At 46.2% G+C, this 17240-nt stretch overlaps 1 protein-coding gene across 11 annotated transcripts in view; it reads left to right on the top strand.

Moving 5' to 3' along the window:
- The window catches only part of JAKMIP1 (janus kinase and microtubule interacting protein 1), a 342118-nt gene that overhangs the window by 186551 nt on the left and 138327 nt on the right, over nucleotides 1-17240 (top strand). For all 11 annotated transcript variants that reach the window (XM_063923480.1, XM_063923560.1, XM_063923546.1 and 8 more), the window contains exons 6-7: nucleotides 13457-13603; nucleotides 14747-14884. In XM_063923480.1, coding sequence (XP_063779550.1) covers nucleotides 13457-13603; nucleotides 14747-14884 — 285 coding nt within the window. The remainder of the gene's footprint in view (nucleotides 1-13456; nucleotides 13604-14746; nucleotides 14885-17240) is intronic.

The raw sequence follows: 17240 nt of genomic DNA, 5'->3' as shown, positions 1-17240 counted from the left end.
TCAGGAACTTTTTGAAACCAAGACAGGTGTCGGCATCGCTGCACCCGAGTCCGGGGAAAATCATTCCCTTCGGCAGGTTCCATGCAAGGTCTTTCAAATGGGACCTACTGGACAAGTGGTCCGGGTCACATCTACAGATTCATCAGTTTATCACCCTCTCCCCCAGGGCCATGGTATCTCTCCTGTGGTGGCTGCAAGATGCTCACCTTCTATAGGGCCGCAGGTTCGGCATTCAGGACTGGATCCTGGTGACCACGGACGCGAGCCTCCGAGGTTGGGGAGCAGTCACACAGGGAAAAATAAAATGTCCAAGGTCTTTTGTTAAGTCAAGAAACTTGTCTTCACTTCTTGGAACTAAGGGCCATATACAACGCCCTACGTCAGGCGGAGACCTTATTTAGTGACCAACCGGTTCTGATCCAGTCGGACAACGTCACCGCAGTAGCTCATGTAAGCCGCCAAGGCGGCACAAGGAGCAGAGTGGTGATGGCGGAAGCCACCAGAATTCTTCACTGGGCGGAGAATCATGTAAGCGCACTGTCAGCAGTGTTCATTCCGGGAGTGGACGTCTGGGAAGCAGACTTCTTCAGCTGACACGACCTACGTCCTGGAGAGTGGGGACTTCATCAGGAAGTCTTAGCACAGATTGCAATTCGGTGGATACTGCCACTGATGGACATTATGGCGTCCCGCCTCAACACAAAGCCGCAGAGTTATTGCGCCAGGTCAGGAGACCCTCAGGCAGTAAGCTGTGGACGCCCTAGTGACACCGTGGGTGTACCGGTCAGTTTCTGTGTTTACTCCTCTTCCTCTCATACCCATGGTGTTGAGGATAATAAGAAAAAGAGGAGTGAGACCAATTCTCATTGTTCCAGATTGGACACGGAGGACCTGGTATCCAGATCTGCAGGAAATGCTCACAGGGAATCCGGGCCTCTTCGTCTAAGACAGGACCTGCTGCAGCAGGGGCCCTGTCTGTTCCCAGACTTACCGCGGCTGCGTTTGACGGCATGGCAGTTCAACGCAGGATCCTAGCGGTAATGGGTATTCCGGAGGAGGTCATTCCTACCCTAATTAAGGCTAGGAAGGAAGTGACATTGAAACATTATCACCGAATATGGCGAAAATATGTTTCCTGATGTGAGGCCAGGAATGCTCCTACGGAGGAATTCCTTTTGGGCCGTCTGCTTCACTTCCTTCAAACTGGAGTGAACTTGGGCCTAAAATTAGGATCGATAAAGGTTCAAATTTCGGCCTTATCCATTATCTTCCAAAAAGATTTGGCTTCTCTTCCTGAAGTACAAACGTTTGTGTAGGGAGTACGGCATTTTTAGCCTCATTTTGTACCGCCGGTGGCGCCTTGGGACCTTAACGTGGTGTTACGGTTCCTTAAGTCTCATTGGTTTGAACCACTTAAGTCAGTGGTGTTGAAATATTTCACCTGGAAGGTGGTCATGTTGTTAGCCTTGGCTTCGGCTAGGCGAGTTTCGGAATTGGAGGCTTTTATCACTAAAAGCCCTATCTGATTGTCCATATGGATAGAGCGAAATTGCGGACCCGTCCTCAATTCCTGCCAAAGGTGGTCTCATCCTTTCATATGAACCAACCTATTGTCGTGCCTGTGGCTACGCGTGACTTGGAGGATTCCGAGTCCCTTGATGTGGTCAGGGCTTTGAAAATTTACGTGGCCAGAACGGCTAGGATCTGCAAAACAGAAGCACCGTTTGTCCTGTATACAGCCAACAAGGTTGGTGGCCCTGCTTCAAAGCAGACTATTGCTCGCTGGATCTGTAACACGATTCAGCTGGCGCATTCTACGGCAGGATTGCTGTTACCTAAATCGGTTTAGGCCCATTCCACTAGGAAGGTGGGCTCTTCTTGGGCGGCTGCCCGAGGGGTCTCGGCACTACAGCTGTGCCGAGCTGCTACTTGGTCGGGGCCAAATACCTTTGCAAAGTTCTGTAAGTTTGATACCCTGACTGAGGAGGACCTCCTGTTTGCTCAATTCGGTGCTGCAGAGTCATCCGCACTCTCCTGCCCGTTTGGGAGCTTTGATATAATCCCCATGGTCCTTACGGAGTCCCAGCATCCTCAAGGACGTTAGAGAAAATAAGATTTTACTTACCGGTAAATCTATTTCTCGTAGTCCGTAGAGTATGCTGGGCACCCGTCCCAAGTGCGGACTTCTTCTGCAAGACTTGTATATAGTTATTGCTTACATAAGGGTTATGATATAGTTCCTCGGTTCAACCGAGGCTATGTTGTTATTCATACTGTTAACTGGGTAGTTTATCACAAGTTATACGGTGTGATTGGTGTGGCTGGTATGGATCTCGCCCTTAGATTTACAAAAATCCTTCCTCGTACTGTCCATCTTCTCTGGGCACAGTTTCCCTAACTGAGGTCTGGAGGAGGGGCATAGAGGGAGGAGCCAGAGCACACCCAGAATCCAAAGCTTTCTTAAAGTGCCCTATCTCCTGCGGAGCCCATCTATTCCATGGTCCTTACGGAGTCCCAGCATCCTCTACGGACTACGAGAAATAGATTTACCGGTAACTAAAATCTTATTTTAATATCTGTGTGCAGCGGAGTCTCTGAATCTGTACACGAAGTGCTACAATGTAGCAGCCACAGCTGTTTTCCAGTGCAAGTTCTGTTGTGCTCCGTATACAGACTCTGTCACACACAATATACAAGTGTCCTATATTAATCAGCACAGTCTCTTTGTGCATCCTTGTCACATTGTGCTGTGTCGAAGATGCATTTTTGGCAAAAAAAGATGTCCGATATTAAGTGTTGCACGGGACCTGGCGGCTCACTCACACCTGGCATCTCGCGCTGTATGGCGTAGTGAGGCTGGATGTATGAGGTTGCATCTATAATAAGGCTACTGCTGTTTTCAATGCTTGCAGACGAGCTTTGCTGATAATGGTATCCAACACCTATACAAGGTTAGTTGTGCTGTGTGTAGTACACAAGGGTAGATACAGTACAAGCAGCCCCTTGGCAGGATCTTCCTGTTTTTGGGCATTCTGTCCTTCGCAAAAGTTCCATTCTTTCAGTATTGACACTCAAGTATTTATTTTTATATATATATATATATATATATATATATATATATATATATATATATATAGATATTCTAGCTATAATCATTTTGATAATTTTATTGATGGGGCCCCCCACAAGTATGTTGCCCAGGGGCCCCCACAGGCCTTAATCCAGCCCTGCTGTGAGTGAGCGTGACCACGACTCCAGCGTCACGCTCCCTGCAGTCCTCACAGACCGTCCCATGCTCTCAGCTGAATGTAAGTGGGGGATAAACTCACACACACACAATCTCTCTCTCTTTCTGTGGGGTGGGGGGGCGGAATATTCTTTAAGCTCCCCCTTGGCAACAGTATGACACCCAGCGCATGATACTCCTGGCAACGAGCATAACACCCAGCGCATGAAACCCCTGGCAACGAGCATGACACCCAAGGGTATCCTTTAAGCACCCCCTTGACAACGAGCATGGATCCCAGCGCATAATACCCCTGGCAACGCACAAAATTGTATTTTTATATTTGGGGGAGAGGACGCATTTTTTACTGTTCGCACTGGGAGACCATTTTTTCCCCCAGGTGTGTGGGGGGTGCCATTATTAATCTTACCCTGGGCTCCAAGAACCCTAGTTACGCTAGTCCCAGTTACATGGACCTGTCCCAGTTTTTAAAGGCCATTTTTTAATGCAAATTAAGTGAGAAAGGTGTCCTGTGTATTTGCTGCCTCCTACCTTAATGGTGTATTATTCCATCTCTGGGGCCTGGTCCCTATTCTCCACCTTGTAGGGTTACCTCCGTTGCAGGATTTCATGTAACAGGACTCCCGCCAGGTTCTTTTCTTAATCATAAGCTGTTCTCTCGCCTCTGACCTTTACTAGAGGCTCACCCAGCGTAATCTTGCTGATCAGTGACAGTGAGTATACAGGACACAGGGGGTTATTCAGAAATGAACGCAAATGGCTGCATACACAGTCAGGTCTGCGTTCATCTCTGCACATGCTGAAGGCCACCCAGCATATGTGAGGCTGCCGTGTCGAAACTAAGGTTGACCCCAGGCAGCATAGCCTGGCTGAGCGTCAGACGGTCAGCAGCCATTTTTGTTATTGGACGTCACGTAGCCGCCCCGAATACGGTAGCTGAGAGTATTATTATTTATACTCTGACAGTAAAGCTGGGTACACACTTGTCCAATCCCCGGAAGATCAGACTGCAGATAAGATACAATCCTTCGGGACGTGGCTTGGCTGCTGAGGGAGACAGCAGCACATCAGGAGAGCTCCAGGGATTTGGGGCTTATAAACCCTCAAATACCTTGTTCCTGCATGCCCTTCTCCTATTAAAGGGCCCCACTAGCTGTCCTGACCCCTCTGGTGTGCCCTGTAGACGCCGCGGAATCGGGGAGCAGCTCGTGGAGCTCCCGCGGGTTGCGGCCTACAGACAGCCGCCAGACCAGGGCCTCGATTATTCACCCGGGCCGGCGCGCACTTCCAGGGCCGCGGGAACACACCGCACACCTCTTCCCTGCCCTCTGGAGCCCTATTCACAGCAGGGCCTGCTGAAGGACCGTCTCCTGCAGCCGCCGGTTATTGCGGGTGTCCGGGATTGCTGGGGCCGCCGGAGGCTGACGGGGCTGCGGGTGGCTCGGCGGCCATTTTAGACAAAGGTCTCGACCAGCGCCGGGAACCAGAGGCGCGCTGTAGAGACCAGAGGACTGCTGCTTACCACCTGAGACCTGCTTCTCCAACAGGGGGTGAGTGATCTGTTGGAATACAGTAGTGCCCCTTCATTGTAGATGACTCTGGGTCGTGCCTTGACTCACAACTGCAGAAGCTGCACTCCTCCAAGGCCCCTGCCTGCAATCATATAAAAGGCCTCCTTCACCCTCCCCTGTGCCCTCAGTCCCTCTGCGGCTGCACCCCGATCTCTCTCCCTACGCTCCTACATCAGTGACAGTGTGCCGCGGAATCGGGGGGAGGCTTAGGCCGACCCTGCGGGTTGCGGCCCTCTCACTCCTACGGAGCCGGGGACTACATTTTTGAGGACGTTTTTGGACTGAAGACGACACGGCGCGCAGGTGGCCAGGTTTACCCCCTTTAGAGGCCCACTCGCGGCCGCTTACTTCTCTGCACCCCCTCGCCATCTGGGCACCTCAAATGCAGCTGAAGCCGAAAGGAGCGGGGCATCTGAGCAGCTGGAGGACGTAACCAGCCTTCCTCTATATACCCGCATACTGCTGACCCCAGCGCCCACCGATGCCTGCCTGATGTATATTATGCTATAATGTGACCAAGCCGCACAGAGGGGATAACGTGTTGCAATACCTATTGGGATATGACCTAATATTTCCTTCCACGAGGCACTGTTCTGGATTCTGTTTTCTCCACTTAGACAAATGACAAGGCGGCGCCGCTCTGGCAACTCATCAAAAGCTAAACCCGTAACCTCACGAGCTGCGGCCTTCCATACTTTATTTGGCACTCCCGTACCCGACCCCATTCCCTCTACGCCCGTCTCTGAATCCTTGACATCGAACATCATGGAGGATAATGGGGCCCCGGCTTCTTCCCCAAAAAAGCGCCAATCTGGGTATGCCAGTAAAGACTCCGCTGATATGGCGGCAGTTCTTATACAACTGCGCTCTCTTCCAACACGCCAAGACATTCAGCAAGATTTATCCAGCATGGAGAAACGGATTCACGATTCTCTACAGGCAAGTCTCTCCACCATCCAATCTGATCTCTCACAAGTAGCGAATAGAGTGGTTGACTTGGAAGACCACAGGGATGAAACTGACTCTAAGCTCGCTGATTTACATGACCTCGTATCTCGATACTCCCGTACCACCACTGAAATGAGACGTAGATTGGATGATATAGATAACAGGGGTAGGCGGAATAACCTGAGGGTCAAAGGTCTTCCGGAAGATGTACCTCCTCAGGACCTGGTTGCGGCGTTATCTACAATATTCAACGACCTTCTTGGTGCCGACCCCAGCTCTCAAATAATGTTTGACAGAGCGCATCGGGCACTCCGATCGAAAGGAGCGCCCACAGAAAGGCCTAGAGATGTCATCTGCCGTCTGCATTATTTTCAGGTGAAAGAGACTATCCTACAGAAATCCAGACAGGCCTCGAACATAGATTTTAAAGGCCATCACATACAGATCTTCTAGGACCTCTCATGGGCAACCCTCCAACAGAGGCGTCTTCTCCACCCCCTCACGGAAGCTATTCGGAAGAAGGATATTAGGTTCCGCTGGGGATATCCTTTAAGTGTCCAAGTGACCCGTGAAGGGACACGTTATGTTCTTGAGGATTATGAAGAGGTCCCATCGTTCTGCTCTGCACTGGGACTACCGTTCATATCACTGCCAAATTGGACGGATCCCCTGCAACTTCCCACTACATCACTCCCCCGCAAGGCGCCTTGGAAAAAAGTGAGCAACTCCAGACGACGTAATCGAGCCGGCAAGACCGATGAGGCCTCTGGAACCTCGTGACTGTACTTGTCACTCTAAATTGTGATATCCTTTTTTTCCTCGCAATTTATTATTGAAAGCTCATGTTTATTTTCTTACTGTTTGTTTAATGTATGGGCTTAAATTGTTTTGGGAATACGTACTGCTCTCTTGATGGTGGAAATTAATTTTGTACTCTTCCTGGGAGGTTCCCTCTGAGTTGTATGGAGCTGAGAGACGGGGAGGGAGACGGCGGTTGTTTCCCTTTTTCTCGCTCATCTCCTTCACCATGACATATCCCTATAAACTACCCATTTAATCTGTTATTATAAATGTGTTGCACCCGTTATCACCCTTTGGACCCCCTTCTCTGCTGTATATTTCTTAGACCATGGTATGCTTAGTTTTTACCCATGTCTTTCAATGCAGAGAGTGCTATAACATGTTGTTTTATATGTCTTTGTTGTTTTTTCTTTTTTTCTATGTGCAGTTATCTGTGTCCTCCTCTCTTTCCTCTTGTGTTACCCCAGCCACCCCTTCCCTCCCATACCACCGCCAACTTCAGGTTACTCTTGGTGCTAAAATATGGTGGAGCTATAGCTATGGTAAATCGATCAGTCAGTCAGTCCCTACATCCCTTCCATTATGGCTAGCTTAAAAATTGTTTCTTATAATGTGAAGGGCTTAAATATCCCTGATAAGAGGTCAGTTCTTCTACACACCTTGCATACTGATGGGGCGGAGGTTGTTTTCTTACAGGAGACACATTTCAGGAAGGGGGCCCCCCCGGGTCTTCGCTCTCGCCGCTTTCCAAAGGGGTACTTTAACGATTACTCCGGAGCGAAGGCTAGAGGTGTTGCCATTCTTTTTGCCAAGCATCTGAGGCTGACGGATGTTTCGGAAATGCTAATGGGTGATGGGAGAGGGATTCTGGTCAGGGCTACTATAGCCCATCAGACATTCACTTTTGTAAATCTCTACCTTCCAAACCAGGGCCAAACCCGGTTTCTTAGGGACTCCCTGGAGCAAGTTGAGCAAAACCTGGTAGGTACTTTGGTGGTGGAAGGGGATCTTAATTGGGTCCTTGAACCCCATTTGGATTCCTCTTCTGGATCTCCAAGGACTAATCTTAGAGAGTCTAGACGGTTTAGAACTGTTTTGCACGATTTTTAACTGGTAGACGCTTGGCGTCTTCTTCACCCTTCAGACAAGGATTTTTCCTTTTACTCATCCCCACATAATTCCTACTCCCGAATAAATTACCTCTGCGTGAGCCATGCCCATCTGGATCTATTGACTGATGCTACCATCGGCCAAATTGCACTATCCGACCATGCTCCAGTTACGATCACACTTTCCCTCCGACATCCACCTCCCAAGCACTGGCGTTTGCGGTTCAATAAACAACTCCTCCGGGACCCTGTTTACCGAGCCCAGATTGAGAAGGCAATAGAGGATTACGTTTCTTTAAATGCGACTGGTGATGTCTCTCCGGTAATATTATAAGAGGCACATAAGTGTGTGATAAGGGGTAAGTGCATACAATTGGGCACACACCTGAAAAAACAAAAGGTTGAGTGTAGAAACGCCCTGCTAGAGAAAATAAAAAAATTAGAATTGGCACATAAATCCACGTTCGCGTCCGACACTTTTGCCAAACTCCAGTCAGCAAGACAAGCTCTTATTACTTTGCTCAGCGATGGTACCCGCAGGGCATTTCGTAAATGTCGCCATAAATACCATAGGTGGGGAAATAGACCCGGTAAACTTCTGGCACGTGCTCTTAGAGCTCAGAGATCTTTAACGTATATATCTAAACTCACAGGCGCTGACGGGCTGTCCCATGCCTCTTGACACGGAGATAGCTGGGATATTTCATACTTACTACTCTACTTTGTATAATCTGACCTCCACGCGTACATCGTCTGCACGCTTAGACCACATACACGACATACAGGTATTTCTAGACGAAATTACTTTTCCGACTCTCCCAACAGGCGTTGCACAGGCCCTGGATGATCCTTTCACTGAGGAAGAACTGCTAGCCGCCCTAAAGTCATCCCCCAATGGTAAAAGCCCGGGACCGGATGGTTTCCCGGTCACGTATTATAAGGCCTTTCAAGATAAGCTCGGCCCCCTTCTCCTGCAGGCCTGCAATGCCATATCATCGGTGGTCCCTCTGTCGGGCCAGTCCCTGAGCGCCCATATTACGGTCATTCCAAAAGATTCTAAAGATCCGGCACTCCCTTCCAGCTATAGGCCGATATCACTGCTGAATGTAGATATCAAATTATTTGCAAAACTCATGGCTAATCGCCTTAGGCCGTTATTACCAGATATAGTACACCCTGACCAGGTCGGCTTTGTTATGGGCAGAGAGGCAAGGGATAATACTACCAGAGTCATCGACCTAATAGCGCACGCACAGGCTACTGATACCCCCTTTATGCTCCTCTCTACAGATGCAGAAAAGACCTTTGACCGGGTGGACTGGGACTTTATGGAGGCGGTGCTTAGACGCCTGGATCTAGGAGATGTTTTCTTGCAGAGGATTCTCTCGTTGTATAGAGCTCCATCTGCTCGGATTAGGGTGAATGGCATTCTTTCTGAACCAATACCGATATCCAATGGCACGCGCCAGGGCTGCCCGCTGTCACCTCTAATTTTTGTCCTATGCATGGAGGCTCTGGCTCGTGCGATCAGATGCAACCCTAACATTGCGGGCCTGCAGGTGGGCAAGGTTGACCACCGCTTGGCCCTCTTTGCAGACGACTTATTAGCGGTCATAACAAATCCTTTGATTTCTCTACCCAGCCTAATGAATGAATTCACTAGCTTCGGAAACCTATCAAATTTTAAAATTAATTATTCAAAATCTATGGCAATGAATATTACGCTCCCACCTGCAACGGCCTCTCTCTTGGCGCAGTCATTTCAATTCATATGGCAGAAATCCCATATTGCATATCTAGGAATTCAAATCCCTTCGTTGCTTAATGCCATAGTGGCCATTAACCACACCCCTCTTCTCCGCAAACTGTGTCAGGAGATGACGTATTGGCTCACGCAGAGGTTTTCATGGCTAGGCCGTATAAATATAGTGAAGATGAACATTCTCTCTAGGCTGTTATATCTCTTTCAAACCATCCCTTTGAAACCCCCCCCCCCCTAAATTCTTAGCTGAAGCACACAAGGCGATAAGTCATTTCATCTGGGGCGGACGGAAACCTAGGTTCAAGCATAGCCATTTGTCTAGACTGAAATCTCAAGGCGGACAACAACTGCCTATGGTTTCGGCATACTATCATGCCACACTACTGCATAGGATTGTAGATTGGTCCCGCCCCAGTTCAGATAGGAAACAGTGGGTTGATCTGGAGGCTTCTTCCACTAACCTTAATTTACAGGCAGTGCCCTGGTCCCCTAGATTCAACCGCTCACTCCATCCCACTGTGGGGCCCACATTAGCTTTATGGCGGACGCTTCGTTACAAGATGGTAGTCTCGTCTAGACGAACATCCCTTATACCTATTTTCGATAACCCGCTGTTCCCCCACAGGAAGGTCGAATACGATTGCTTCTAGATGGGAAAAGGCGGGTGTGACTAGGGTGACTCACTTGCTTGCACATGGCAAACTCAAACTATTCTCTGAGATACAGGCAGCGGGCGATATACCTGCTAAAGACTACTGGTTCTACCTCCAGGTGCGCCATTTCATTACCTCGCAGAGAGGAGCGATAGACCTTTTATAAGGCTCTTACCCCCTTTGAATCCATGTGCAATCAGGAGATGGCCCCCTTACATGTAGTAGAGAGGAAGAAAAAATAGAAGCGCTCAACACTAACTGACCCTGTGATCCAAGATAAAATCACAACTAAAGTGTCCAAAGGGATTTTTGATATAGTAAAATATATTTATTACAATACAAAAAATTAAGCACAATAAACCAGATATATATCTGACATAAAAACCCTTATCCTCACTGAAATTATGTGATCAACAGATATTCTACATTCATATCAGTTACAAGTGTCAGCTAGATAACTAGTAGCAATGTAGTTGTAACAATTGTTGCAATAGAGTAACCAAGCTGTTTATTTGGCACTGTTGAATATATACTCAGACACAATTGTTAAATGTAGAATTGATTATAGATAAGGAGTACACTCATAGGCTCTATATACCAGAGCTGATATTCTGACACGTCTCTAAAGTTCCAGGAGCCGATGGCAGGTGATAATGAATAATTAAATTACCTCTCCGGTAAGGCTGGCTGGTCCCGAGCGTCCTCGGGTGAGTCCAGAAAGCCTGGATTGAACTGCAGAGTTAAAAGCACTACCGTGCTAGCCGAAGTCCCGCTGTAGAGTCTGCTGTCCCTGGGCGTGCACCGCCCGTTGCAGTTTGAAAAAGTCACGGGTCACGTGACGAAACGCGTCAGGACTCCTCCCCCTTACGCCTCACTGACCGATTGTTGTATCTGATACTCTCCGCACGGCTCCGGTAATTCTTTCACGGGAGCAAACAGTGCGTCAGCCAGGACAGGATAAAGCCGTACTTCCATCTCCGCACAGCACCAGTGGTCAACCAGCAGCCTCTCTCCCCTACATCTCCAACGGACGGTGCCAGTCCAGGGAGATCGAGGAGTTCCACTAAGGTGCTTTTTCCCGCAGCGGGCTCTCCATTATAGCCGCCATCTACCTGTCTTTTCCCTACAAACTGCAACGGGCGGTGCACGCCCAGGGACAGCAGACTCTACAGCGGGACTTCGGCTAGCACGGTAGTGCTTTTAACTCTGCAGTTCAATCCAGGCTTTCTGGACTCACCCGAGGACGCTCGGGACCAGCCAGCCTTACCGGAGAGGTAATTTAATTATTCATTATCACCTGCCATCGGCTCCTGGAACTTTAGAGACGTGTCAGAATATCAGCTCTGGTATATAGAGCCTATGAGTGTACTCCTTATCTATAATCAATTCTACATTTAACAATTGTGTCTGAGTATATATTCAACAGTGCCAAATAAACAGCTTGGTTACTCTATTGCAACAATTGTTACAACTATATTGCTACTAGTTATCTAGCTGACACTTGTAACTGATATGAATGTAGAATATCTGTTGATCACATAATTTCAGTGAGGATAAGGGTTTTTATGTCAGATATATATCTGGTTTATTGTGCTTAATTTTTTGTATTGTAATAAATATATTTTACTATATCAAAAATCCCTTTGGACACTTTAGTTGTGATTTTATCTTGGATCACAGGGTCAGTTAGTGTTGAGCGCTTCTATTTTTTCTTCCTCTCTAGTTCATCAGTCTAGGAGTAACACACTACTCCTTATAGAGGCGCACACACTTCTGACACCTCGGATCTTATTTCTAAGCTATTAGCTTTGTAAAAAAATTTTTAAGATAATTGAGACACATTGGCGCAGCAAAAAAATCTCCTTCCCCTCCCTTACATGTAGTGTCTGGTATTTACAAAATCCTTCTGCGGGGCTGCTTCCCTGCTGTCCCTTCTTTCTGTGATGCTTGGGATAAGGACTTACTACATCGGGGAATTAAGATCCACTGGGATACACATTGCAAGGTTATGGCACAATGCTCCACTAGCCTGGAAGTTGTGGAAACACAATACAAATTGCTAACGAGATGGTACAGGTGCCCGTCTCTTCTACCCCTCAGTTTCTCCCCTGTGCTGGCGGTGTGGTAAGGGTACTGGTACGTTGATCCATATTTGGTGGGACTGTAGGTCTATTACCCCCTTCTGGAGCACAATTATTAAACTATCAATAGAAATTCTGGGGGGCCCAGTGCCAACAGGTCCGGATTTTTGGCTTCTATCACACTCCAGTATTTCCCCTGTCTCACTACAAGAAGTCCCTCCTTAAACACTTAAATAACGCAGCAAGAGCTGTACTCCCAGTACACAACCCGCCGACAATATGGGAATGGTTCCAACGCATTGATTTCTATATGCATATGGAAGATGTTTACTCTGCCGCCTTAGACAAATATTCAGACTATATAGCTATTTGGCTTCACTGGATAGAATTTAAGACCACCAAGACGTACGCCGACTACGCACCCCTGAGTACACATTGAGGATGGAACTTGCTGATACCTCCTCTCTGGCTTCTGAATGATTTATATATGTGACCTTTTCCACTCCCCCCCCCCCCCCCCTTCTTTTTCCCTTTCTCCCTTTTTCCCCTTTTCCTTTTGTCCTCCCCCTTTTAATTTTTGATTGTTTCTAAATGTTTGCTACCTCAAATATTGTATGATTACTATAGTAATGAGTGGTATTGTTAAGAGGTGCTCTTTATTCCAAATATTATGCTTTATGTTGAACGATATACAGGGTAGGATGACATATATATGTATCTGATAACCCCTTTTTCTTTGTTGCCATTTTTGTAACTACAGTCACTATGCTATGCGAATATTGTCTAAAGTTCTATTTTTTTTTTACATATATGCTGAAGTATATGGAAATTGTTTCAATTTATAAAATAAAGAATAAAAAAAAAAAAGATACAATCCTTCTGCAGAACTGCTCACAGATTCTACAGCCAATCCTCACTACACACTTTTCCAGTGTCTGGCAAACCGCTCAGTTGGGAGTCTGATCTCCCGAGGATTGGACAAGTGTGTACCAAGCTTTATAAACCTGAATAGGAAACACAAACATACTACAGTAGATGTCCAAAAGAGCAAAAGTGTATTTTAACTCCTACCATGGTCATAGATTGTGTGTGAGGCCACCATGAAAAGTTTTAGCCTGATTATACTTACATAAGTGTGTGGCCAAGCGGTGGGAGTGGACCGCCCAGCATTAATTAATGTATTGTTCCCAAGTAGCCACCAGAGGTTGGTTTCAGATTGCACTACATAGAATTTGTATGACTGTCCAATCTACAGTATTTTTCTCTTCTTTTCCATTTCTCCAGCTAAAACGTGCCCGCGAAACGGAAAGCCAGCTGAAACCTCTTGTTGAAAAGAATAAAAGGATGTCCAAAAAACATGAGGACACGTTACAGACAATACAGAGGATGGAAGAAAAAATTAAGGCCTTATCGAGGGAGAACGCAGAGAAGGTGAGTGGAGATTTTACACTGACTTTGGAGAGGGGAGTGTTCATAACATTGCCTGAACCGCCTGCATAACCATCAGAAGCATTAATATCTAATAAGATCCCATCAGGACTGTCTTTGCAATCTGGAGACTGATATGCTATAGACAGAGCCTGTCCTTGTGTATCCTTCCTATTTCCCTAAAGATCGTAAGCTTGCGAGCAGGGCCTTCCCACCTCTGTCTGTCTGTTATTATTACCCAGTTTGTCTTATCACTTTTGATTCCAATTGTAAAGCGCAACGGAATATGCAGTGCTATATAAGAAACTGTAAGTAATTAAATAATAAATAGCACAGTGGGATAATTTACACTGAAGTGCTGCATTATGGTGGCACTAGTAACTGCTGCCTATACACGATGGAGGCAGCTATTTGAAGGGCCAGTATTTGTGAAAATGCAGCCTATAAATTGTCAAACTGCAAAATGAATTATTTTAATGAGGCATACTGTACTGTGTGTTTTATTGTACATAAATATGTGAAGAGATGTCCAGAACTAAAGGTGCAAATGTTTCCTCGTACATCTTTGCTCTGTGCACTAGAAGTCGCGTTACACATAACGCGCGAGTGCCGTGTGACTCTATAGCTCAGAGCGTCTTTTGGCACGAAAATGCATCTTAGACGCAATGTAATAGGGCACAGGAACAGCTTCTGCTGATTAAAATGATATGCGTCATGCCTATATTCTGTGTGTAATTGCTGCTCTATCTGCATCCTAAATGAAACGTTAGTGTTTTCCAGGAAATCACTGTAGCATAGCCATTTGTATGCAAATACAGTCGCAGTAACTCACAGTATAGGCATGCTACATATCATTTTAATCAGTAGTAGCTCCTATTACATTACGTCTAAGGCACATTTTTGTGGCAAAAGACGGTACCGAGTCCTGCCAGGGCATGGTGCGACTTGAAGGACTGTTTAGCGTGACTGCAGAAAGGATGTAAGAGGACACATCTGAGCCTAGAGAGATTGTCTAAGAAATTAACAAATAAAAATTTGAAAATCGGTACACAATACACAAGGAGGTTTATTTTAGGCAGCTTTTTGCTTGCTGACATAAAGGCAGGTACATTGTACTTCTGGTGACGGATGCGCTGTGTGTTACAGAAGGAGAAGCTGTCCGCGCTGAGTTCTCTGAAGCACCATGCCACGTCTGGGGACCTGGGTATCGCTCAGGAACAAGAGATTGAATTCCTGCGACTACAAGTTATGGAACAGCAGCAAGTTATTGAGGACATCACAGTGGTAATACAATTACTAATGTCTATTGTAGAAAAGTGTGTTTCTAAGGCTTAGGGGTATATTCAATTAGCAGTGATAACAAACTTTTCACGTGAAAAGTCCGGTTTTCGCGTGAAAAAACAGACTTTTCCCGCGAAACGCAATTACAGCCTATTCAATTTTCCGTGAAAATTTATCGGTGATCATTTTTTCACTAATTTCACTTCACCTACTCTGAAGCAGGTGAAAAGTTGGAAAAAGTCACTATTTTAAGGTAAAAATGTTTGGATATGGTCCAGAACTCCTGGGACACCCCCCTTAATGACCAATTAGGCACGTTGAAGTTTTTAATTATTTTTAATTGGCCAATAATGACATGTCATTTTTGGGGTGAAAAAGTTCAAACTGATGGAAATTGGGGTTCAAGGTATGGGACAGGTATATTGGGGTGCTTTATGAGTGGGACAGATGTTTTTAGGCTTGCAGATGGGAGTAATCGGTCTTTTTCCACTTTTTTTTAAAGTACCCTAAAATGACCCAAATATATACTTATACCCATTTTCATGTACCCCAAATTTAATGAGCATTTATTTTGCTCCAAAAAACTTGCTTTCTATAATTTTTTTGCATTTTTTTTTAAAAATGCATATAACAGCCATTTCACACAATTTAAGTCCCCAAAAACTCTCTAATGTGATCTCTAATACACTTCTCTTCTGTTTTCCTATGTTAGTTTAGCATTTTTTGGGGTACAGAATGATTTCCCCATTTTCACCTGCACTTTTCACTGCAAGAATTTTCACGTGAAACAAGTTTGGAATAGGTCGAAAAACGGAGCGTTTTCGCGGCAATTTTCGCCCGATTGGCGCGAAAAATTTTCGGGCGAAAAATTGACGCGAATTTGCGGATAATTGAATACCCTAGTTAGTATGCTCTTATCCTGACAGTGACTTTAAATAGGGTGACCAGACTATCCCTTTAACCTGGGCCACTCACGAATTACACAGGTTCTGTGGCTGCTTAAAACCAGATGAAATGCAGGCTTGTAGTCAGCCAGCCACAGAACCTGTGTAATTCTTGAGTGTCCCAGGTTAAAGAGAAGTCTGGTCACTCTACTTTAAATAAACAGATTTGACTTTCTCTTTGCACCCACTGCATAAAATTTGGGATTTTGCATTGCAGTTGTGCAGAGCGATGAGGTCACAATATATTGATGTATGAGATCGATGGTCACCTGGTAATGCTCCTACAATAGGAAGGCGGGATACATGACCACATGGTCCTGGTGCTCATGGTAGTTACTTTACATCTAGAAATGGTTGCTGGAGCTTTCTGGATAGACAACAGTCTGATGGCAAGGGAACTGTGCCACCAAGAGTCTGTTTCGCATTTCCTCAGGGTGTGTGCGCACGCCGGCAGCATGCTGCCACCCCTAACAGGTGCAGAGAGTGCAGACACCGGGGCCCCGGTTAGCGGGTCCCCGGTGACAGTGGCGGCATAAGGGCGCGGCACGCACTTAGCTACGGTGCCCGCTGCAGACACCTACACTGGTGCTAGTACAGGAACGGGTTTTTACCCGTTTCCTGCAATTTGGACACGAATGCCAGTATAATACATGTAGGGGACCGCGCGCCATTACGGAGGCGGGGCTTACCGGAGAGCGGGACCAGCGGTGAAGAGGCGCCATTTCCTGCTGCTTTAGCCTACTGACTACAGGCAGGGAAGCGCTGCTCCTACACAGATCCTCCAGAGTCACTTTGTACGGTTGCAGTATGGGTTGTCTGTTCCGCACCAACTTATATGATATATGGAAAGAACATGAATAATACATTACAACCAATATGAAAAGTGCTAATGGCAATTAACAGCACTAACTTATTGGTGGTGCTCCCAAAAATGTTTTTATTGATCAACTACAATATTGGATTAGGGAAAGAAGAGACAAAAATAACTCTCTTTGGGAGCACTCTTCAAAATAAATGTAAACAAACCTATCAAGATAACAATGTGCTGGTAAATAATCTAAAACGTAACATTTATTCTGTTTATACATTTAAAATAAAGATTTATCGTCAAATGAGGCTTAAAAATCTTGATTTAACCAATAATTTATAGGTTCAAATGAAAATCATTTTCAGTATTCTATATCCAAAGAGAGCTCTATATTGTCAACCTGTGATCAGAGTAGGATGAGTAAAGTATTCATCCAAATAATGCCCACATTACCCAGTATTCCTAGGTGGTCTCTTTGTACAGTACTGGGGGGATTTATAGAAAGGGGGGAGCATTTCTAGTAGCAGAAAACCAGTTACCTTATCTAAGGCTCTGGTTTATTCACAGCTGCTTTAGCTGTAAGCAGGCTTGGACTGGCCCACAGGGG

The sequence above is a fragment of the Pseudophryne corroboree genome, chromosome 1, assembly GCF_028390025.1.
Source record: "Pseudophryne corroboree isolate aPseCor3 chromosome 1, aPseCor3.hap2, whole genome shotgun sequence".
Lineage (NCBI taxonomy): Eukaryota > Metazoa > Chordata > Amphibia > Anura > Myobatrachidae > Pseudophryne > Pseudophryne corroboree.
This window is presented reverse-complemented; position numbering and strand designations above follow the sequence as displayed.